The sequence below is a fragment of the Dama dama genome, chromosome 28 (genome assembly GCF_033118175.1).
Source record: "Dama dama isolate Ldn47 chromosome 28, ASM3311817v1, whole genome shotgun sequence".
Classification (NCBI taxonomy): domain Eukaryota; kingdom Metazoa; phylum Chordata; class Mammalia; order Artiodactyla; family Cervidae; genus Dama; species Dama dama.
In genome coordinates, this window is record NC_083708.1 from 39,478,106 (window position 1) to 39,503,842 (window position 25,737).

At 41.3% G+C, this 25,737-nt stretch overlaps 1 protein-coding gene across 1 annotated transcript in view; it reads right to left on the bottom strand.

Annotated features, from left to right (window-relative positions):
• FIG4 (FIG4 phosphoinositide 5-phosphatase) overlaps positions 1–21,153 on the bottom strand; it is a 169,879-nt gene extending 148,726 nt beyond the window's left edge. Inside the window, exon 1 of the mRNA XM_061131543.1 lies at positions 20,885–21,153. Coding sequence (XP_060987526.1) covers positions 20,885–20,950 — 66 coding nt within the window. The 5' untranslated portion in view covers positions 20,951–21,153. The remainder of the gene's footprint in view (positions 1–20,884) is intronic.
• Positions 21,154–25,737: the final 4,584 nt, after the last annotated feature.

Here is a 25,737-nt window from a genome sequence, read left to right on the forward strand (position 1 = left end):
GCTGCCGCCTCGTGGACGTTTCCAGCAACAGCAACGTTAAAACAAGGAGAAGGGAATGGCTACCCACACCAATATTCTTGCCTGAAGAATTCCATCATCATCAGAGTCTGGCGGGCTACAGGGTCTCACAGGATGCAACACAACTAAGAGACTCACACTTTCACTTTAAGAGGACTAACATATTCACAAGGATGGCTGGGCTGTAAGATACCAGTCCTCAGGAACTGTCCGGGGTAAGTATTCTAAAAATTTTTTTTTTTTTTTTTTTTTTTTACAAAGGGCTGAATTTCATCAAGAAAATATCAAGAGGTAGATACCTCTCGCACTACTTTTTAAAAAAGCACATAAAATGATGCACAAAACCACAAATTATTAGAGATGTGGAAATCAAAATTACAACGAGGGATCACTTCGCGGGAGTCAAAATGGCCTTCATCGAAAGGCCCACACACAATAAAAGCTGGAGTGGGGGTGGGGAAAGGAGACCTGCTCAGATGCCCGCGGTGCACAAACGGTTACAGCCATAAAAGAGAGCAACAGGGAGCCGTCTTTAAAAGGTTAAACAGAGCTACCAGTCCCATCCTGACAGGATATTCAAAGACAACCAGAGTTTTTAAAGAAGCCGGTACCCAAATGTGCACCGCAGCTGCACTCACAACAGCCAAGAGCTAGAAGGAAATAAAATGGCCAAGGCCAGTTGAATGCTAAAGAAGTGGTATGTGTCCACGGTGGCATATTAGTAATGAAAAAGAACGAGACAATACCAGCTTGTAGGCACCAATACACGTGGGCCTGGTTGTAATCAAACTGTGTGATGACAGTCAAAAAGGAAAAAAAATACAAATGTCACTTATCTGTGGAATCTGAAAACTGATGCCCACGAACCAACTGAAAAACAGATTCACAAAATTTGAAAACAAAATCATTTGTTCCCAAAAGGGAAACGTGGGGGGACAAATTAGCACGTGGGATTAACAAATCCACAACAATACATCTAGAACAGGTAGTAACCGAGACCTGTTGAAGAGGGAGGGAGGCATACACAAGATTCTGCAGTAACCCATACTAAAAAGAGAAAACCTGAGGGTAAATAGATACATATAAAACTGAAAAATATTCTTGACACATCCAAAAAAAAAACAATACATTTTAAAACAACTTTCTATATTAGAAAATAAAAATTAGATTAGTGAAATTAACACACTAAGTCATGAGACACAAGCTTAGGGGTGTCTGTGCTGGCAACTTCCGCACTAATTTACAGGCGAGGAACACCACTTCCATCAAGGCTCTGCTTTCTGTAGTAACTAGAGCTAAGCATGAAGAAATCCTGCCGCCTTGGTGGCCGTTTTCCAAAATAGCAATTTCATAACTCAGTGCTTAACGGACATGCAATATTCACAAGGACTGTAGGGCTGTAAAAGATACCTTCTGTCAATAGATGTTCTGAAGTAGGCAATAAAAAAAAAACACACATCAACACCTCAATACATCAATGTTGACTTTCAAGGAGCCAATTACAACAGGAAGTCCATTTTATTATCATTGTTTAGGGGGGGAAAGAGCACATAAAATGCTGCACAAACTCACCAGTTCTTAGAGACATGCAAACTCAAAACTACAACGAGAGCTCACATCACCAAAGTCTGAATGGCCATCATCAATAAGTCTTCAAAGAATCCATGGTGGAGAGGACCTGGGAAAAGGAAACCCTCCCTAAGGTGCAGGTGGGAGGAAACGGGTGCACTCTCTTTAGAGAACAGTGTGCAGGTGCCTTTAAAGGAAAACTAGAGCTACCTATGATCCACAGTCCCATGCCTGTGAGAATACCCCAGGAGAACCAGAATCCAAAAAGAAACATGCCTCCAAAGCTGCACTTCAGCACCATTACAAAAGCAAAGACCTGGAAGCCAACGAAGTTTCCATTGAGAGATGAATGCATTAAAGAGGAAGCGGTACATGCCCACAATGGACTGAGACTCAGCCATGAAACAGAAGGAAATAACACCAACTGCGGGAACCCACAGGGACCTAGTTCTAAGCATACTAAGAGATGTTACTCGGGAAAAAAGACAGATATCATACGATATCACTTATAAAATTAATACTGAGAACCCAACTGACCAAAGACTCCCAACAGTCGAAAATAAAATTATCATTAATCAAGGGGAAAGATGTGGGGAAGGGATAAATAAGGTAATTGGGAATAACAATAGAAACTACTACATGTAAAACATATAATCAACAAGAACTTAAATATACCAGGGAACGTCTACACAACATTCTGTAAGAATCTCTATGCGAGAATAGTTGGAAGCTCAATAGATATATGTATATGTGCAAATGTAAGACATTCTGTACACATATAACACATAGAACACCATAAATCACTGTAAATCAAAGCAAAACTATACAGCAAACTAAAAAACAAAAAAGTAGTGACGAGACCCCAGCTTTGAGGTACTGCTTCTGGCACATTCCAATTCAGTATACCACCCTAAACCACGGCTTCCACTGAGGCTCTCTTTGCAAGAGGATGCAGTTGGTCTTTGAAGAAATGCCCCATCTGGTGGCCGTTTTTCCACAACAACTTCAAAACTGTTGCTTAGGGGACAAATACTCAAAAGGATGGCTGGGCTGCCAGATATCTGTCCTCAAAAAATTTTCAGGAGGGAAGTATTCTAAAAGAAATCTTTACCAAGGGCAGAATGTCATCAAGACAATATGAACAGGCAGCTATTACTGACATTAGTTTTTAAAAGCACATGAAATGATGGACAAAATCACCTATTACTGGGGACATGCAAATCAAGATTACAATGAGGGATCACCTCCAGGTGGTCAGAGTGGCCATCAACAAGCTATTTTACAAACGATCACTGCTAGTGTTGGTGGAGGAAAGGGGACCCTCTTATGTTGCTAGTGGTATGTAAATGGTAACAGCCACAAACAGGATGATGAAACTGTAAATGTGGAGCTATCGTGTATTTCACCAGTCCCGGTCCTAACAAGGTGTTTGAAGATAACCAGAACTCTAAAGGGATCTGGCAATGTGCACTCCAGTGTCACAGCAAATAGCCAAGACCTGGAACAACTAAATATCCAGAGACAGGTAACTGAATAAAGAAGTGCTGGGACAGGTCCACAGTGGCATATATCTCATCAAGAAAAAAATGACACGACCAACTGCAGCAAAATACATGGAGCTTGCTGTAATCATACTGAGCGACATCAACTGGGAAAAAGAAACAAATGTCACTTCTCGGTGGAATCTGAAAATTCATGCCCATAAACCAACCGACAATAGAACAAAATTAGAGTTACCAGAGGAAAAGGCAAGGGAAGACGCCAATTAGCAGGTTGGGATTAGCAAATCCACAATGATACATATAAAATAGAATAAAATAATACATAAAATACTACATATAAAATAAAAAATCCAAAAATACCTGCTGGAGGGCAAGAGAGGTCTATTCTACACTCTGTAATAATCTAAATGAGAAAATAACACAAAGATGAATAGGTACACATAGAGCTGAAAAAGATTCTCTACACCTACCAAAAACACTTTGAAACAATTCACTAAATTAAAAAATTAATTTAAAAAAACAACAAGTATTGAGACACAATTTATGGGGGTTTCTGCTGGCACATTCCACACTAATTTACACCCAAGAACACCACTTTCACCAGGCTGGGCTCTCTGTTGTTACTAAAGTTGGGCATGAAGAAATCATGCCTTCTTGTGTCCATTTCCCCAGAGGGCAACTTTAAAAGTCAATGCTTCCATGAGCATACAACATTCACAAGGACTGCAAGGCTGTAAAGTGACACCCGCTGTCACTAAATGTCCTGAAGAAGATAATCAAAAAAGAAAACTCAATACACGGCCCACTTTAAAGGAGCCAATTTCAACAAGCCAATTTTATTATCACCGTTTAAATAAAAAAAGAGCACATGAAATGGTGCACAAATTTGCCAGTTTTCAAGAATCATGCAAATCCAAACTGCAGTGAGGGCTCAACTCATTCCAGTCTGAATGGGCATCATCAATAAGTCTTCAAAGAATACTGGTGGAGAGGGCCTTGGACAAAAGCAGAGCCTAGAAGGTGACCATGAGATGAAACTGGTAAAAGTCTTGACACAGAACAGGATGCAGGTGCCTTTAAAGGAAAACATGAGAAACCTATGATCCAGAAGTCCCACGCCTAAGGGAATATCCGAAGAAGATTCGAGACAGGAACATGTGTCCTAAGCTGCACTGCATCACCAGTTATAACAGCAAAGGCCTGGAGGCAAACAAAGCGTCCACTGAGAATGAATGCACAGAGACAGTTGTACAGGTCCTCCATGGTGCATGACTCACCCATTAAACACAGTGAAAAAACAACAATTACAGCAACCTACATGGAGTTAGTTCTAACCACACTCAGATGGGTAATTAAAAAAAAAAAGCCATATTACACGTTATCAGTTATGGGTGAATTTGAAAGGTAACCAAGGAAACAACTGACCAAAGAGAAACAGTCACAAAATAGAAAATAAAATTGCCATTAAGAAAGGGGGAAGATGTGGGCAAGGGGTGAATTAGGAAGCTGTAGGAACAAATAGAAATCATTACATATAAAAAACATAAGGAAGTTTGGATTAACAAATAGAAACTATTGCATATAAAATATATAATCAACAAGGACCTAGGTGTACCAAGGGAGGTCAACTCAACATTCTGTAATAACCTCTATGGAAAATAATTTGAAGATAATAGGTATAAGCATATGGGTAAATATAAAATTTTCTGCACACATCCGACATTGTGCATCATTGTTATGCCCCAAAAAACATAAACATTGAATTAAAAGAAGAAGTCACAAGACACAGGTTTTGGGGTGCTGCTCCTGGCACACTTCATTTTATTTTCCAACTTCAAACCACCGCGTCCACGGAGGCTCCGGTTGCAAAGTACACAAAGTGGGCTCGGGAAAATGCTGCCGCCGTGTGGTCATATCCTGCAACAGCAACTTGAAAAATTTTAAACATAAGAGAAGGCAATGGCTATACACACCAGTATTCTTCCCCGGAGAATTTCATGTTCAGAGGAGCCTGGCAGGCTACAGTCCATGTGTTGCAAAGAGTTGGACACGACAGCAACTAACACATACACACAGGACGCTGGGCTTCCTCGGTGGCTCAAACGGTTAGGAATCTGTCTGCAGTGTGGCAGACTCGGGCTACACACCTGGATCAGGAAGATCCCACGGAGAAGGGAATGGCTACCAACTACAGTATTCTTGCCTGGAGAATTCCATGGACAGGGGAGCCTGGCGGGCCACAGTCCACGGGATGGCAAGGAGTCAGACAGAACTGAGCAGCTAACACCTTCGCGTTAGGTGGAGAAAAGAGGACACTCTCAAATGCCTGTGATATATAAACTTAACAGCCACAGATGTAACAACAGGGAACTGACTTTAAAAGGTAAAAACAGAGCTACCATCGACTTCGGAGTCCAATCCTAATAGGAGATTTGAAAACAACCAGATTTTGAAACATGCACCCAGACGTGCACTTACAATAGTCACCTGCTTGGAGCAACTAAAACGTCCAAGGACAGAAGAATGCTAAAGAAGAAGGGGGACATGTCCATGATGGCATACTCATCAGTCATGAAAAAGAATGAGGATGAACAGATACATGATGTGTATGGCTGAGTCCCTTCGGTGTACACCCGAAACTGTCACAAATTGTTAATCGGCTATACCCCAATACAAAATTACTTCGGGGTTAAAAATATAAATTAAAATGTTAATAAAATAAAAGATAAAATTAGATGCTCAGTTTGAATGCTTGAAAAAAGATAAAGAATGAGACAGTGTCTACTATAGCAACATACACGGACTTAAGTGTAATCATACTGAGTGATGTCAGTCAAAACAACAACAACCATCACTTATCTGTGGAATCTGAAAATTGATGCCCATGAACCACCTGACGATAGAAAAACGGATGCACAAAACTAAAAACAAAATCAGTCACCAGAAGGGAAATGTGAGAGGAGGAATTAGCAGGTGGGATTAACCAATCCACAGTAATGCATATAAAGTAGGCAGACAACAAGGACCTGCTGCTAAGCAAGGGAGGTCTACACAACATTCAGTAGGAACCTATATGAAAAAAGAACCCAAACATATATATATATGAAACAGAAAAACATTCTCTACACGTACAACCGACTCAACATTTTAAAACAACTTTCTCCTTTAAAAAATAAAAATTAAACTAATAAAAAAACAGTAATTAATGAGACATGAGCTTAGGGGTGTTTGTGCTGGCACGTTCCACACAAATTTACACCCCAGGAACACCACTACCACTAAAGCTCAGCTTTCTGTAGTAACTAGAGTTGGCCAAAGAATTGATGCTTGTAAACTGTGGTGTTGGAGAAGACTCTTGAGAGTCCCTTGGACAGCAAGGAGATCAAACAGTCAATCCTAAATGAAATCAGTCCTGAATATTCATTGAAAGAACTGATGCTGAAGCTCCAATACTTTGGCAACCTGATGCAAAGAACTGACTCTGGAAAAGACCCTGATGCTGGGAAAGACTGAAGGCAGGAAGAGAAGGGGATGACAGAGGATGAGATGGTTGGATGGCATCACCGACTCTATGGACATGAGTTTGAACAAGCTCTGGGAGTTGGCGATGGACAGGGAAGCCTAGTGTGCTGCAGTCCATGGGGTCGCAAAGAGTCCAACACGACTGAGCAAATGAATTGAACTGAACTGAAGAGTTGAGCATGAAGAAATCTTGCCGCCTTCTGGCCGTTTTCCAAAACAACAATATCAATTGTTGTTGATCAAAATCAACAACAAAATCAATAACCTATAAAGAAAAGTCAGAGGAACCAGAGATCAAATTGCCAACATCTGCCGGATCATCGAAAAAGCAAGAGAGTTCCAGAAAAACATCTACTTCTGCTTTATTGACTATTCCAAAGCCTTTGACTGTGTGGATCAAAATAAACTGTGGAAAATTCTGAAAGAGATGGGAATACCAGATCACCTGACCTGTCTCTTGCAAAACCTGTATGCAGGTCAGGAAGCAACGGTTAGAACTGGACACGGAACAACAGACTGGTTCCAAATAGGAAAAGGAGTACGTCAAGGCTGTATACTGTCACCCTGCTTATTTAACTTATATGCAGAGTACATCATGAGAAACGCTGGGCTGGAAGAAGCACAAGCTGGAATCAAGATTGCCAGGAGAAATATCAATAACCTCAGATATCCAGATGACACCACCCTTATGGCAGAAAGTGAAGAGAAACTGAAAAGTCTCTTGATGAAAGTGAAGGAGAGTGAAAAATTTGGCTTAAAGCTCAACATTCAGAAAACTAAGATATGGCATCTGGTCCCATCACTTCATGGCAAATAGATGGGGAAACCGTGGAAATAGTGTCAGACTTTATTTCTGGGGCTCCAAAATCACTGTAGATGGTGACTGCATCCATGAAATTAAAAGATGCTTACTCCTTGGAAGAAAAGTTATGACCAACCTTGATAGCATATTAAAAAGCAGAGACATTACTTTGTCAACAAAGGTCCATCTAGTCAAGGCTATGGTTTTTCCAGTGGTCATGTATGGATGTGAGAGTTGGACTGTGAAGAAAGCTGAGCACCGAAAAATTGATGCTTTTGAACTGTGGTGTTGGAGAAGACTCTTGAGAGTCCCTTGGACTGCAAGGGGATCAGTCCTGGGTGTTCACTGGAAGGACTGATGCTGAAGCTGAAACTCCAGTACTTTGGCCACCTCATGCAAAGAGTTGACTCATTGGAAAAGACCCTGATGCTGGGAGGGATTGGGGGCAGGAGGAGGAGGGGACGACAGAGGGTGAGATGGCTAGATGGCATCACCGACTCGATGGACATGGGTTTGGGTGGACTCCGGGAGTTGGTGATGGACAGGGAGGCCTGGCGTGCTGCGATTCATGGGGTCGCAAAGAGTCGGACACGACTGAGCAACTGAACTGAACTGATGGGCATGCAATATTCACCAGGACTGCTACTGCTGCTAAGTCACTTCAGTCGTGTCCGACTCTGCCATTTCAGGGCTGTAAATGCTACCTTCTGTCACTAAATGTCCTGAAATAGGAAATCAAAAAAATTTTTTTAACTCCTGGTCAACTGTCAAGGAACCAACTTTAATAATTTATTTCCACGGATAAGAAATAGAAAAGAACACATGAAATGGTGCACAAATTCACCAGTTCTTAGAGACATGCAAATCACAACTACAACAAGGGCTCACATCACCAAAGTCTGAATGGCCATCATCAATAAGTCTTCAAAGAATCCATGGTGGAGAGGACCTGGGAAAAGGAAACCCTCCCTAAGGTGCAGGTGGGAGGAAACGGGTGCACTCTCTTTAGAGAACAGTGTGCAGGTGCCTTTAAAGGAAAACTAGAGCTACCTATGATCCACAGTCCCATGCCTACAAGGATATCCAGGGAAAAACAGAATTCAAAGAGAAACACGCCTCCAAAGCTGCACTTCAGCACGTTACAAGAGCAAAGACCTGGAAGCCAATAGAGTTTCCATCAAGACATGAATGCATTAAAGGGGAAGCGGTACATGTCCACAATGGACTGAGACTCAGTCATGAAACAGAAGGAAATAACACCAAACAAGCAACCCACATGGACCTAGTTCTAAGCATACACAGATGTGTTACTAAAAAAAAAAATGGACAGATATTGCCAAGAAATCAACTGACTAAAGACAGACTCACAACAGTCAAAAATAAAATTATCATTAATCAAGGGGAAAGATGTGGGTAGGGATAAATGAGGAAATTGGGATTAACAATGGAAACTATTACATACAAAATACATAATCAACAAGGACCTAAGTATACCAAGAGAAGTCTAATAAACATTTTGTAATAATCTCTATGAGATAAGAATTTGCAGATCAATAAGGAAATGGCAACCCACTCCAGTGTTCTTGCCTGGAGAATCCCAGGACAGAGGAGCCTGGTGGGCTGCCGTCTACGGGGTGCACAGAGTCAGACACGACTGAAGCGACTTTGCAGCAGCAGCAGGCTTCCCTGGTGGCTCAGCTGGTAAAGAATCCGCCTGCAGTGCAAGAGACCTGGATTCGATCCCTGGGTTGGGAAGATCCCCTGCAGAAGTGCAAGGCTGCCCACTCCAATACTCTGGTCTGGAGAATTCCATGGACTGTACAGTCCATGGGGTTGCAAAGAGTTGGACACAACTGAGCGACTTTCACTTTCAGACATATGCATATGTAAAAGATTCTGTACACATAGAACACTGTAAATCACTGTTCATTAAAGCAGAATTATACAAACTAAAAAAAAAAGTAGTGAGACACCCAAGCTTTGGGGTGTTGCTTCTGGCACAGTCCAGTTCGATGTGCAACCCCAAAACACAACTTTCACTGAACCTTTGTGTGCAAGAGTAGGCAGAGCTGGCTTCAAAGACATGCTGCTTTCCTGCGCTGTTTTCCACAAACACAACTTGAAAACTGTTGCTTAGGGGACTTACTATTCAAAAGGGCAGCTGCGCTACAAGATACCTGTCCTCAAAAGTTTTCAGTGAGTAAGTATTCTAAAAGAAATCTTTACAAAGGGCAGAGTGTCATCAAGACAATATGAAAAGGCAGAGACTATTAACACTATTTTGTTAAAAAAAAAAAAAAAGCAAATTAAATGATGCACAAAACCACCAGTTATTGGAGACATGCAAATCAAGATCATAATGAGGGATCACCTCCAGGTGGTAAGAATGACCACCATCAAAATGTCTGCAAACAATACATGCTAGACTGGGGGTGGAGAAGAGGAACCTCCTTATGTTGCTAGTGGTATGTAAATGGTAACAGTCACCATACAGAATGATGAAACTGTAAAAGCAGAGCTACCATGTATTTCAGCAGTCCCACGGCTAACAGGATAGTCAAAGACAACCAGAATTCTTAAAAAAGAATCTTGCACCCACAACTGAACTACAGCATCATGGCAAATAGCCAAGACCTGGAAGCAACTAAAATGCCCAAAGACAGATGAATGCATAAAGAAGTGGTTCATCTCCACAATGGCATATCATGCAGTCCAGAAGAAAGTGACAAAGCCAACTACAGCAAAATACATGGAGCTCATTGTAATTATACTGAATGACATTGATCAGAAAAAGAGACAAATATCATTCCGCAGTAGAGTCTGAAAATTCATGCCCATAAACTAACTGAAAAAAGGGAACAGATTCACAAAATTAGAAAACAAAATCAGAGCTACCAGAGAGAATGGTGGGTGAAGGTGTCGATTAGGAGGTTGGGATTAACAAATCCACAATACTATATATAAAATAGGTAATCAACAAGACCTACTGCTGAGCAAGGGAGGGCAACACCACACTCTGTAATAACCTATAGGAGACAAGAACTCAAAGATGAGAAGATACATATAGAGCTGAAAAGAATTCTCTACACCTACAAAAAAACACCTTACAAAACAACTTATTAAATTACAAACTAAAAATTAAATATATTTTAAAAAACAAGTATTGAGACACAAACTTCTGGTTGTTTCTGCTGGCACTTTCCCTACAGATTAACAGCCAGGAAGACCACTTCCTCTAGGTTCTGCTTTCTCTAATTACTAGAGTTGGGCATGAAGAAATCCTGCTTCCTTGAGGCCATTTTCCCAAACAGCAAATTTAAATCAATGCTATGGGCATACAACATTCACAAAGATTGCACAGCTGTAAATGACACATGCTGTCACTAAATGTCCTAAAGAAGGTAATCGAAAAAAAAAAAAAATCCAATACATGGCCCACTTTCAAGGAGCCAATTTTACAAGACAATTTCATCACCAATGTTAAAAAAAAAAAAAAAAAATATGAAATGATACACAAAATTACCAGTGCTTAGAGCTATGCAAATCTAATCTACAACAAGGGTTAATCTCACGAAGTCTAAATGGCCATCATCAATAAATATTTGAAGAATGCTGGTGGAAAGGGCCTGGAGAAAAGCACAGCCTCCTAAGGTAATGGTGAGATCAAACTGGTAAGAACAGTTATGCAGGTACCTTTAAAGGAAAATAAGAGCAACCTACAATCCAGCAGTCCCATGCCTAACGGAATATCTGGAGAAAACCAGAATTTGAGAAAGGAACACGCATCCAAAGCTGCACTGCATCACCAGCTACAGCAGCAAAGTCGTGGAGGCAAACAAAGTGTCCATCGAGAATGAATGCACCAGGAGACAGCCCTACAAGTCCACAATGATACATGACTCACCCATTTAACAGGATTAAAAAAACCAGCTGCAGCATCCTACAAGGATACAGTGCTAACCAGACTCAGGGAGGTAACTAAAAAAAAAGAAAAATACATATCACATGTCTCTTACACGTGGAATCTAAAATATAACCAAGAAAACAACTGACCAAGAGAAACAGTTACCAAGTAGAAAACAAAATTATCACTAAGAACAGAGAACAATGTGGGGAAGGAATAAACTATGAAGTTAGAGAAACACATAGAAATCATTATATATAAAATACATGAGGAAGTCTGTATTAATATACAGAAACTATTACATTTAAAATATGTAATCGAAGGACTTCCCTGGTGGCTCAGATGATAAAATATGTAATCAATCTGATATACGAAGGGAGGTCAACTCAACATTCTGTAATAACCTCTATGGAAAATAATTTGAAGATCAATAGATATATATATATATGTAAATATAAAAGTTTCTGTACACATCCTACATTATACAACATTGTTACACACCAAAACACTAAACTTTGAATTTTTTAAAAAAGATGCGACAAGACACAAGTTTTGGGGTGTTGCTTTTGGTATATATCAGTCTAATTTCCAACCCCAAACCAAGACGTCTACTGAGGCGCTGGTTGCCAGAGGACAGAGTTGGGCTCGGGGAAATGCTGCCACCTGTGGACATAGCCCACAACACCAACTACAACCTGTTATGGAGAAGGGAACGGCCATATTCTTGCCTGGGAAATTGCATGCACAGAGGAGGGGAAGAAATCCAGTCCATGGGTCGCAAAGAGTCAGACACATCTGAGCAACTAACACACACCACAGGAAACTGGGTCTCCCTGGTGACTGAGACAGTAAAGAATCTGCCTGAAATGCAGGAGGCCTGGGTTCCACATCTGGGTCAAGGTAGATCCCCTGGAGAAGGAAATGGCTACCCACTCCAACATTCCTGCCTGGAGAATGCCATGGGCAGAGGAGCCTTGTGGGCTACATTCCACGGCGTGACCAAGAGTCAGACACAACTGAGCAACTAACACGTTCACCTTAAGGGACCAACACTCCCAACGATGGCTGGGCTGTAAGGTATCTGTCCTCAAAAACCCTCCTAGGTAAGTATTCTAAAAAATTTTCCTTACAAAGGGCTGAATTTCATCAAGGCAATATCAAGAGGTAGAAACTACTCACACTATTTTTTTTGAAAAAGCATATGAAATGATGCAGAAGTCACAAATTATTAGAGACATGGAAATAAAAATTACAATAAGGCATCACATTGCAGTGTCAAAATGGCCATCATCAAAATGTCCACAAACGATAAATGCAAGACAGCGGGTGAAGAAAAGGGCCTGTGGTATATAAACTTAACATGCACCAGAGATAACAATAGGGAACTGTCTTTAAAAAGTAAAAACAGAGCTACCATCGATTTCACAGTCCCATCCTAACAGCACATTTGAAAACAACCAGATTTCTATAAGAAACATATGCCCCCAAACGTGCACTGCAGCAGCACTTGCAATCGCCACCAGCTGGAAGCAACTAAAATGTCCAAGGAGAGATGAATGCTAAAGAAGAAGGGGTATGTGTCCATGATGGCATAATATTCAGTCATGAAAAATAATATGTATGGCTGAGTTCCTTCACTGTACAGCTGAAACTGTCACAAACTGTTAATCATTTATATCCCAATATAAAATGTTTTGAGGGTTAGAAAACTAAATAAGTCTTATTTAAATAAAGAAAATAAAAATAAAATTAGATGTTCTGTTCAAATGTTAAAAAAAAAAAGAGAGAGAGAATGAGAATGAGACAATGTCTACTGCAGCAACAGACGTGACCCAGGTCTAATATACTGAGTGATATCAGCAACGTCATCAACAAGGTCTTACTATAGAGCAAGGGAGGCCTACGCTACACTCTGTAATAACCCATACGAGAGAAGAAGCCACAGAGGAATAGATACACATACAGCTGGAAAAGACTCTCTACACAAGTAAAAACATTTTTTTAAAATAATAAATTTTAAAACTAAATAAAAAAACAAATATTGAGACACAGCTTATGAGTGTTTGTGCTAGTACACTCCACATGAATTCACACCCAAGAACACCACTCCCGATAGTCTCTGCTTTCAATTAGAGTTGGGCATAAAGAAATCCTGCCTCCTTGTGGGCTTTTTTCCCAAACAGCAACTTTAAAATCAATGCTCATGGGCACACAACATTCACAGGACTGCAAGGCTGCAAATGACACATACTGTCACTAAATGTCCTGAAGAAGGTAATCAAAAAAATTCAACACACGGCCCACTTTCAAGGAGCCAATTTCAACAAGTCAATTTTATTAACACTTTGTTTCTTAAAAAAAAAAAAAAAAAATACTTTAAATTTGCCAGTTTTTAGGGCCATGCAAATCCATACTACGATGAGGGCTCACTTCATCCCAATCTGAATGGCCATCATCAATAAGTCTTCAAAGAATACTGGTGGAGAGGGCCTGGAAAAAAGCAGAGCCTATAAGGTGATGGCAAGGTGACACCGGTAAATCTCCTGACACAGAACAGTACGCAGGTGCCTTTAAAGGAAAACAAGAGCAACCTATGATCCAGCAGTCCCACACCAAGGGAATATCTGGAAAAAAACAGAATTACAAAAGGAACATGTATCCAAAGCTGCACTGCATCACCAGTTACAGCAGCAAAGACCTGCAGGCAAAGTGTCCATCGAGAATGAAAGCACGAACAGTGGTCCAGGTCCACAATGGTATATGACTCACCCACTAAACAGAATGAAAAAATACCAATTACAGCAACCTGCATGTTGAAACTCCAATAATTTGGCCACCTGACGTGAAGAACTGACTCAATGGAAAAGACCCTGATGCTGGGAAAGATTGAGGGCAGGAGAAGGGGACGACAGAGGATGAGATGGTTGGATGGCATCACCAACTCGATGGACGTGAGTTTGAGCAAGCTCCGGGAGCTGGTGATGGACAAGGAAGCCTGACGTGCTTCAGTCCACGGGGTCTCAAAGAGTCGGACACGACTGAGTGACTGAACTGAACTGAACAGAGAAGTATTTCTAACCATACTCAGAGTCACTCAAAAAAAAAAAAAAAGACACATCACATGATATCACTCAAAGGTGGATTCTGAAAATTAACCAAGAAAAACAACTGACCAAAGAGAAACAGTCACAAAATAAAATCATCATTAAGAAAGTGGAAACATATGGGGAAGGGGTAAAGTGGGAGGTTGGTTTAACAAATAGAAACCATTACATGTAAAATACATAAGGATGTTTAGATTAACAAATAAAAATTATTACATATAAAATACATAATCAACAAGGACCTAGGTATATCAAGGGAGATCAACCCAGCATTCTGTGATAACCTCTATGGAAAATAATTTGAAGATCAACAGACATATGTGTATGTGTAAATGTAACAGTTTTGTACACATCCAGCCTTGCACATCACTGTGACACCCAATAAAACCTAAACACTGAATTAGAAAAGAAAGAAGTGACAAGACACAATTTTTGGGGTGTTGTTTCTGGCACATTTCGGTCTAATTGCCAACCCCAAATCATGATGTCCACTGAGGCTCTGTTTGCCGGAGAACCGAGGCGGGGGTTGGAAAATGCTGCCCCCTGGTGGCTATACTCCGCAACAGCAACTTGAAAAGTGTTAAGAAGAGGGAATGGTTACAGAATCCAGTGTTTTGACCTGCAGAATTCCATGGACAGGGAAGCCTGGCAGGTTTGAGTCAATGGGTCACAAAGAGTCGGACACAACTGAGCAACTAAGACACACAGGAAACTGGGTTTCCCTGGTGTCTCAAACTGTAAAGGAATGGGCCTGCAAAGCAGGAAAGCCGGTTTCCATACCTGGGTCAGGAAGATCCCATGGAGAAGGGGAAGTGCTACACACTCCAACAGCCTGGAGAATTCCATGGACAGAGGAGCCTGGAGGGCTACAGTTCATGGGGTTACAAAGATCGAACACAACTAAGCAACTAACACTTTCACTTTACGAGGACTAACATTCACAAGGATGACTGGACTTAAGATATGAGTCCTCAAAAATTGTCTAGGGTAAGTATTCTAAAAAAAACTTTCTTTTTTTTTACAAAGGGCTATATTTCATAAGACAATATCACCAGGTAGATACTACTCACATGATTTTTTTTAAAAGCACATGAAATGATGCAGAGTCACAAATTATTAGAGACAGGGAAATTAAAACTACAATGAGGAATCACTTTGCAGCAGTCAAAACTGCCATCATCAAAATGTCCACAAACAATAAATGCTAGAATGGGGGTGAAGAAAATGCCAGTGGCATATAAATGGTAACAGCCACAAGACAGAACAATAGGGAACTGTCTTTAAAAGGTTGATACATGGCAAAAACCATCACAGTATTGTAAAGTAATTATCCTCCCATTACAATGAACTAATTTTCTTTTAAAGGTGAAAACAGAGCTACCATAGATCTGAGAGCCCGATCCTAACAGGATATTCAAACAGAAACAGAATTCTAAAAGAAACTGGCACCCAGATCTGCACTACAGCAGCACTTACAATAGCCAAAATAATAGTTATTAATAATAACTAAATTAATTTAAAAAACAGTAAGTAACGAGACACAAGATTAGGGGTGTTTGTGCTGGCACGTTCCACACTAATTTACACCGAGAAACACCATGGCCTCTATGGCTCTGCTTTCTGTGTAATTAGTTGGGCATGAAGAAATCCTGCCACACTGTGGCTGTTTTCCAAGATAGCAAGTTTAAAATCAATGCTTATGGGCATGCAATAGTCACAAGAACTGCAGAGTTGCAAATGATAACCTTCTGTCAATAAATGTCCCGAAGTAGGTAATCCAAAAAAATTCAACACCTGGTTGACTTTCAGGGAGCTAACTACAAGTCAATTTTATTATCACCATTTAGTTAAAGAAAAGAACACATGAAATGGCGCACAAATTCACCTCTTCTTAGAGACATGCAAATCAGAACTACAATGAGAGCTGACAATGCCAAAGCCTGAATGGCCATCATCAATAAGTCTTTAAAGAATCCATAGGGGAGAGGACCTGGAGAAAAGGAAAACCTCCTAAGATGCAAGTGGGATGAAACTGGGTGCACTCCCTTCAGAGAAGTATGCAGCTGCTTTTTAAGGAAAACTGGAGCTACCTATAAGATCCACAGTCCCATGCCTATGAGAAAATCCAGGGAAAAACAGAATTCAAAAAGGAACATGCATCCAAAGCTGTACTGCATCACCAGTTACAAGGCCAAGGACCTGGAAGCCAGCAACAAGAGATGAATGAGTTAAGAAGTGGTACATGTCCACAATGGAACGAGACTCAGCCATGAAACAGAAGGAAACAATACCAATTGCAGGAACCCACATGGACCTAGCTCTAAGCATACTAAGAGATGTTACTCAGAAAAAACAGATATCATATATCACTTAAAGGTAAAATGTAAAAATTAATACCAGTTAACCAACTGATCAAAGACAGACTCACAACGCTCAAAAATAAAATTATCATTACACAAGAGGAAAGATGTTGGGAAAGAATAAATGAGGAAATTGGGATTAACGAATAAAAACTATTACATATAAAATACATAATCAACAAGGACTTGAGTATACCAAGAGAAGCCTACTCAACATTCTGTAATAATCTCTACGAGAGAAGAATTTGAAGATCAAGCAATATATGTATATGTGCAAATGTAAAAGATTCTATACACACAGAACACCGTACATAACTGTTACTTAAAGAAAAACTATACATCAAACTAGAAAAAAAAAAGGAAACAAGATCCAAGCTTTGGGGTGTTGCTTCTGGCACAATCCAGTCCAATATACAACCCTAAACCACGACTTCCACCGAGTCTCTGTTTGCTAAAGGAGGCGGAGTTGGGCTTCGAAGAAATGCTGCCGCCTTGTGGCCGTTTGACGCAAAAACAACTTGAAAACTTGCTTAGGGGACAATATTCAAAAGGACGGCTGGGCTGCAAGATGCCTGTCCTCAAATTTTTCAGTAAGTATTCTAAAAGAAATCTTTACAAAGGTCAAAGTGTCACCAAGACAATATGAAAAGGCAAGTACTACTGACACTAATTTTTTAAAAATCACAGGAAATGATGTACAAAGTCACAAATTATTAGAGACATGCAAATCAAGATTACAACGAGGGATCATCTTCTGGTGTTCAGAATGGCCATCATCAAAATGTCTACAAACAATAAACGCTAGAGTAGGGGTGGAGAAAAGGGGATCCTCTTACATTGCTAAGTAAGTGCTAGTCACTCAGTTGTGCCTGACTCTCTGTGACCCTATGGACTGTAGCCTGCCAGGCTCCTCTGTCCATGGGATTCTCCAGGAGTATGTGAATGATAATGGTACAATACAGAACTACGAAACTGTAAAAACAAAGCTACCATATATTTCATCAGTCCCACTCCTAACAGGATATTCATAGCAACCAGAATTCTTAAAAAAAAAAAAAAAAAAAAAAAGGAACAAAAAAAACTTGCACCCAAATGTACCCTACAGTACTACTTCCAATAGCCAAGACCTTGAAGCAAGAGAAATGTCCAAGGACAGATGAATATATTAAGAAAGAGTGGTACATGTCCACAATGGCGTATTACTCAGTCATGAAAAAGAAAGAATGAGCCAATTCCTATCAAAGCAACATGCATGAAAGTAGTTGTCATCATAACGAGTGAGGTAAGTCAGGAAAAAAAGACAAATATCACATATTGGTGGAATCTGAACATTGACGCCCATGAACCAACTGACAAAAGAGAAACAGAGTCTCCAAATTAGAATACAAAATTATGGTCACCAGAAGGGAAAGGTGAGGGAAGGTATCAATTGGGAGGTTGGGATTAACAAATCCACAATAATACATATAAAATAGGTAATCAACAAGGACCCATTGTATAGCAAGGGAGTTCTACTCAACACCCTGTTGCAACCTATTTGAGTAAAGAATCTATATGTTGAACTAAAAAAGATTCTGTACACCTATAATAAACACAACATATTAAATCAACTTCATTGCAATATAACATAAAAATTAAAGTGAATTTTAAAAAAGTAGTAGTGAGATCCACTGTACCTGAGTGTGATGAGAAAAACACTACTTTGAGTTGTTCCTAGGCATTTTTCAGTATTCTTCCCTGCTCATACCAACAGTGTGGATGTTCAGACAAACGAGTGAGCTGAGGAGTCCTACCATAAATTCCTGGTTTGCTTTTCCCAGAGCACCTTTTAAAATAGCCACTTAGAGGTAAGCCCTCAATAAGTTAGTGACCTCCACTCCAACCACCTTAAATGTACTAGTGTGTCTGCTACCCTGCTTTCTATCTCCTGTCTGCATGTGACCTGAGACGGAGGACAGCCCTTCCCCTGGTTCATACTGCTTCCCTGGCCTACACCTCTCACACGTGTCAGTAATAGACAACAGTCTAAATGTGGCAACATTTTAAGTCAATATTGTTAAAGGATAAACAAAGCTGTGGAATATGTATACAATGGATGAGTACTCAATAAGAAGAAACTACTAATACAACATGGACGAACATCAAAGACATGATGCCAAGCAAAAGACACTAGACTCAAGACAGTATGTACTGTACAATTCTATTCATATAAAATCCTTTAACGGGCATATCCAATCTAACACTTAAAAAACAGAATATTAATTGCCAGGAGGGGAAAGGGGCAGGTGACTGGATATAGACACAAGAGAATTTTCTGTGACAACACAGGGGTGTGATTATACATGTATGTTTCTGTCCAAATTCTATAGCTTAGATTTGCGCATTCAATTTACGTAAATTTTAGAGAAAAAGAACCATATAAAATAATATGTGGTGGGTGGGAAGTGGAACAAGTTATAGGCAATAGAGGATGAGAGAATGTTGGTAATTTTGGAACTGGGTGATGGCTAGATGGGAGTTTATTATTCTGTTTATTATTCTGTCTACTTTGTATTTTCTTCAAATTTCCATAATAAAGTTGAAAACAAAAAACCAAAGACATCCACAAGCCCTATGTTTATCTGATTCATCTGAAATATAATTACTCCAATTGCTGTAAAAATTTCTAGTCATTTACTCTCAATTTATATATGCAATTTGCTGCCATCCAGTTACACACTATCTACGCCTGGCACGAGTTACCAGCCCATACCATTCAATGTCCTAACCTCTCTTTGCCTCATTTTTTCCTTCACCAAATAATAATAGTAACAGCAACAATATTTGCATCAGAAGTTTTATGAGGATTAAATAATGAACTATGTAGAGTGTTTTGACCAATGCCTGGACTATATAACTCTTTCAAGAGTATTAGCTATTATTCTCATTAATACAACCTACCACCATTTTTAAAAATTTCTTGGATCTATTTAGTTGCCAGTAACTAAATGGCAACTTAAGGAATGCAGAGTTTCCTCTCCTCAGAATGGGAGCCACTGAAGTTTCTGAGCAGAAAAGCCCTATAATATGAATTTTGCTAGAACATTCACGTATCAGCCAGTTCTCAGGCATGCTCGGTTTAATGGGCTGAAATTGATGTGTTTTAAACATGGTATGTATGTTTCTAACTAGGGACATTGATCAGCTTTGTACAGAAAGCAGAAGCTTTTGTTTCAAAATGATACTTCTCTATGGCTCTCCTCAGGGGACAACTGAGGGTATCTGCATACACAGTACATTAGGTGAGTTCATCTTCTGGGCTGGATCTAATCAGAAGAAGCTGTCACCAAAATTAACTAAGGGTCAACATTGTTTCTACATGAATGATGACCTCAGGCAGACAAGCTATTACGACTCAATTATAACCAAGAAAGTGTTAGGATAAGTACCTTCTGATACTCTCCTAATAGAGACAGCCTACGTTCGACTGATGTTGCCTAAATTTTAGGCAACTAGTAACCTAAAAACGAGTCTGCTTATTCTACGAGTAACTATTTTCATGGCGATTTGACGAAATAAAATAAAATGTGTTGGAAAAGTCAAGGGAAAAGCAAAACAATGCTACCCAAACAAATCGACTGTCTTTAAAGAAAATACGTTTTTCCTTCTTTTCAAATCAAGAGAAATACGTCAGCAAGTACAGCGCACGTAATTAACATCAATCTCAGCAATGCTATGCCGTGATCAAAAATACTCTCCACACCGCGACCTGTGCTGCAACCAGTAACTGCAGAACTCTTAAGCCTTTCTCCAAGTTGAAAAGAATTCAGTAACTCGTATAAAGCTCCATTAGCAGTTTCTGAGATACCACAAACACCTGTTGCCCGTGTGCTCCGACCGCGGCTTTTTAAGTGGAAATGTTCGCATGCAGAAGCAGCAGTGCCCGGGGTGCGATTACAAGGCGAAGACCGCCCCCACCCCCAGCCCCAGCCCCGGACACATTCCCCTCTGCGGGGATGAGGGAACTGAGAAAACGGGGGACAAGGCGGGGAGAATGCGGTCTCTGCCCCACACCTGCTCGGCCGCCATCCTCCCGCCGGCGCCCCACGGCGCGGGGTACTCACAGCTCTAGTCTCGTACAGGACCAGCTTCTGAACCGAGCTGATGATGGGGGCAGCAGCCGCGGGCATGGCTCGAGCTAATATGGGGGCCCCCACGGCAGGGCACCAGGCCGCGGCCCAAACTGCGGCAGCCTCTGGGCTGCCCCTGAACGATTCGAAGAGGAGACGCTTTAGAAGTTGGACGCCAGGTTCAGCCCGGAGAAGCACTGCCTGGACGCTAAATTTATAAGGGATTAGCTAACACGGTTCAGGTGTTTCCGGATCCCTACGCCCCACCTCCAGGCAAGCCCCGCCCCAGACGCGCGGGGGCGGGGCTGGAGGATTTACCAAGGAGAGGCGGGCTAGCTTTCCCGAACCTGCGTGCTGCCGGGGGAGGAAGCAAAGAGCGCCATATTTGATGCTGGCAGGAGGAAACGTGGGCGGGGAAGAGCGTTGCCGGTTTAGTTGAATTTCTCGCTTCTGTGGTCCTTCTCTTTGAAAAAGTGGATAATTTGGGACTGGATTGCTTCTTTTGAAGCGGTTCTCAGAGTTGCCAACAGATTCATTCCCAAGTTGGTCTGTTTTCCCTGACTACTTCCACTTCAGAGTGTTTTTCCCTCCCATCTCTTTGTCATCTATTTTTACCCTTAGGAGACTCAACAGAATTCATACTATTCAGACGGTGTGTGGCTCAGATAATTTAAGCACCCAAAGTTGGTTTCCAACTTTGCCACATATTTGTTTGTGCATAAGTTTAACCATTCCTAAATTCTAAAAGTGAATTAATTGCGGACTGTAACGTAGTGCGATGTAGCAATGGCTTTGGAGTTCTGCGTTAAAATAAGATTTCTTTCTTTTGATGTATGTGGACATAGACAGTGCATGTACCCTCCTTGATCATCACCTTCCATATTTGTGAAAAGGAGTGTATTATAATTATGAATACAAAATTGGGTACAAAAGTGAATATTTAATAAAAAGAGAAAATAAGTCAGTAAATCATAGACCCCCATCCATAGGTCCCGCCCCCGCAAGAGGCTTTGCGCTCTTCTCGGCCTTGGGTTCCCTCGGCAACCGCTCAACAGATCCCTTGGCAACCGCTCAACAGACAGTCCGGGGAGGCGGCTGCGGCCAACCGGTGGGGTCTGCCGGGGTCTGCTGAGGCCAGGTAAGTAGGGGTCGGAATTCACCTTTCAGATGTATGTTGGTATCGCAAGAATGGAATCCCACCTCCTGCAGGGGCGCCAAACCAGTGCCTTTTCTTGCAAAACTAAACTTTGGGATCTCCATAAATCCCGCTTTTTAAACCCACTTCCCTTTTCAGGGGATAATGTCTTCATTCCGCAAATATTTACTGAGCACCTACTGTGAGGTGTTAGATGTACTGGAATGGCAGCTAACCTAGCCTGGGTAGAAGTGTTAGGTTTCCCAGGAGATGGGCTCCCTGTTAATCGCAGAACTCACTGCTAGAGGATTTTCCAACTGCTAAATGTGTTCCCTTCAGTTGCTCAGTCGTGTCCGACTCTTTGCAACCCCATGGACTGCAGCACGCCAGACTTCCCTGTCCATCACCAACTCCCAGAGCTTGCTCAAACTCATGTCCATCGAGTCGGTGATGCCATCCAACCATCTCGTCTTCCCTCATCCCCTTCTCCTGCCTTCAATCTTTCCCAGCATCAGGGTCTTTTCCAATGAGTCAGTTCTTTGCATCAGGTGGGCAAAGTATTGGAGCTTCCATTTCAGCATCAGTCCTTCCAATGAATATTCAGGACTGATTTCCATTAGGATTGACAGGTATGATCTCCTTGCAGTCCAAGGAACTCAACAGTCTTCTCCAACCACCACAGTTCAAAAGCATCAATTCTTCAGCGCTCAGCTTTCTTTATCGTCCAAATTTCACATCCATACACGACTACTGGAAAAACCCCTGTCTAGCTCTAATTAGACAGACCTTTGTTGGCAAAGTAATGTCTCTGCTTTTAATATGCTAAGTTTATAATAGCTCTTCTTCCAAGGAGCAAGTGTCTTTTAATTTCATGACTGCAGTCACCATCCGCAATGATTTTGGAGCCCAAAAAATAAAGTCTGTCACTGTTTCCATTGTTTCCCCATCTATTTGCCATGAAGTGATGGGACCAGATGCCATGTTCTTAATTTTCTGAATGTAATTTGGATCTTCTTGCAGTCCAAGGGTCTTCTCCAACACCACAGTTCAAAAGCATCAATTCTTCTGCGCTCAGCTTTCTTCACCATCCAACTCTCACATCTATATATTACTACTGGAAATGGTCCAATATTATGTCATGATCTGTCTGGTTTTTGCAGAAACTCAAGACTACAGAATTAAACAGGACTGTGCATCTTTTAAGGGCTTCTCTGGAGGCTCAGTGGTAAAGAATTTGCTTGCCAATGCAGGAGACACAACTTCGATCCCTGGCTTGGGAAGATCCCCTGAAGAAGGAAATGGCAACCCGCTCCAGTATTCTTGCCTGGGAAATCCCATGAACAGGGGAACCTGGAGGGCTACAGTCCATGGGGTCACAAAAGAGTCAGACACGACTAAGCGACTACAACAACATGCTGCTGCTGCTGCTAAGTCACTTCAGTCATATCTGAGACTTCAAGACCCCATGGACTACAGCCTACCAGGCTCCTCTGTCCATGGGGTTTTCCAGGCAAGAGTACTGGAGTGGGTTGCCATTGCCTTCTCCGATACAACAACATGATGCATCTTTTAAACAGTTTGGAGGTAGCACTCTTCCATTTCATTCAGAATGATTTACTATTGTTTATCTTGGCCAGAAGCTAAGGAGTGGGTATGCAGTTTCAGGAGTTTCCACTTGCCCTTTTCTACACAGTGGCCCTTACTCTACATTTAGGGAACCCCAGTGAAGGTTTTACCAGCTGCAGTCCCTGTTATGCACTCAAGAACCATGAAAATAACCACTGAGTGATCCTGCGAACACTTTGGATGCATTGTAAGATAGATTTGAGCCAAGGCCCCATTTATCACTGGTTCTCCATTTGCCCTCATTCTCACAGGAGGCTATGATGGCATTTTGGATCTGTTGGTGTTGACGTCAGCTCAGACCCTGTGTCCTATAGCTTGTGAAAGAGGAGAATATTCCTATATCCAGAGTGTCTGTTTCTCTGGTTAATGGTTGTAGGTTCTCTTAGAGAAACGCTGGGGAATACCTATCATCAGTACTTGTTATAGAGTTTGTAGGCTCCATCCTCAAGGGTTCCTTGCCTTCCCTTCGGTAAATTGGCTCTGGAATCATGAACAAGGAATCATGATTTCCACCTAGGCTACTGACATCAGCCTTTGGTTCATTTGCCTTCTGTCATTTTAGAAATGTAATCAACATTTTCATTGACTGTGTATCTGTCTCACCCCTAGAAAGTCCATGTTTATCAACACTGCCACAGATCTCTGAGAGTCCTGTTTGTTCCCATTTGGGGCTTGCTGCCAGTATAGTAATTATACCTACTTTGTTTCTGACAGTCAATTGCTACCACCTGGCCTCTGCTCTTCCAGACCCTGTCAGCCCCTTTGACACATGAGAAACCAGTATCATAGCAGCCTCTCCTTTAGCTTAAATCCTGGCCCCCAAAAAGGACAGCCACCTCTGAGCTTCTTAATGATGACAGTGTCCCCTTACCAGCTCATTCTTTAATGTCATAATGAGAAGAGTATACTCTGGCCATCCCAAAGAGTAGAGTTGGCTCATGGTTCTCTGGCCTAACATAAAAAATCTACTTAACATGTCTCTTCCGTGAGTATTTAACACCATTCTCTATGCCCTGCTAAGGCAGTCTGGCATTTTCACCTTGTTCACTATAGTCTATTGGGTTTTTCCAAGCATCAAGTCACCTTACCAGCAGTGAAAATTAGGACTTGCTCTAGGTATCCTAGCTAGGATGTTAAACTATGAGTAGGATGAGAGAGCCCACATATCAATCAGCTCCTATCCAGTCTGCCTTCCCAACACCTGCCACCCTCAAGATCTTTCCCAGGCATTTTCTCCTGGTTCCTGTTGCTACATCACAGTCAGGCCCTGGAGCTCTTTAGTTGCATAACTTTCTTCCTGTCCAGCGCCTCCAGTTGGGCTGGGCTGACACTTAACCCCAGTTACTGCTCTAGAAGTTACGAGAGAAAATAAAGGTAGACCTTGTAAAGGTCAAGCATTGTTTTCTGAGGCATCTGCCTCAGGTGAGGCAAGGAGAAGCCTCTCTTTTCCAGATACGTGAAAACTACTTCTGTTAAGGCAGAGCATTTGGGGTTCAAGACGCAAGGTACTTAGGCATCCATCCAGATATCTCCATTCCAGGCTTTGGGGCCCTGACTTGACTGTATATTATGGAGACTCCCTAATAAATGCATGATCTCTTGAAAAGGTTTAGATGCGTATCCCCCTCTACAACTACATTTTATACTAATTTTCATGGTATTTTTTTTTTCTAATCTTGAAATTTGAGGCCTTTAGTTGATGAAGTTTTCATCTCAATTTTTTAATATACTAGTAATATTTCTTACTACATCTTGTTTCATATTGTCATCTTAAAATAATATTGGTATTTTAAGCCTATTCGAATATTCTTAACTTCCACAGAAAATTTAACCATATCACATTTACCTGGAAGTATATAGTCCCCTCTGGCTTCCCCAGTGGCTCAATGGTAAAGAATTTACCTGCAGTGCTAGGAGATGCAGGAGATATGGGTTCAATCCCTGGGTTGGGAAGATCCCCTGGAGAGGGAAATGACAACCCACTTCAGTGTTCTTGACTGGATAATTCCATGGACAGAGGAACCTGGCGGGCTACAGTTCATGGGGTCACAAAGAGTCGAACACAACTGAAGTGAACAGAGCGTGT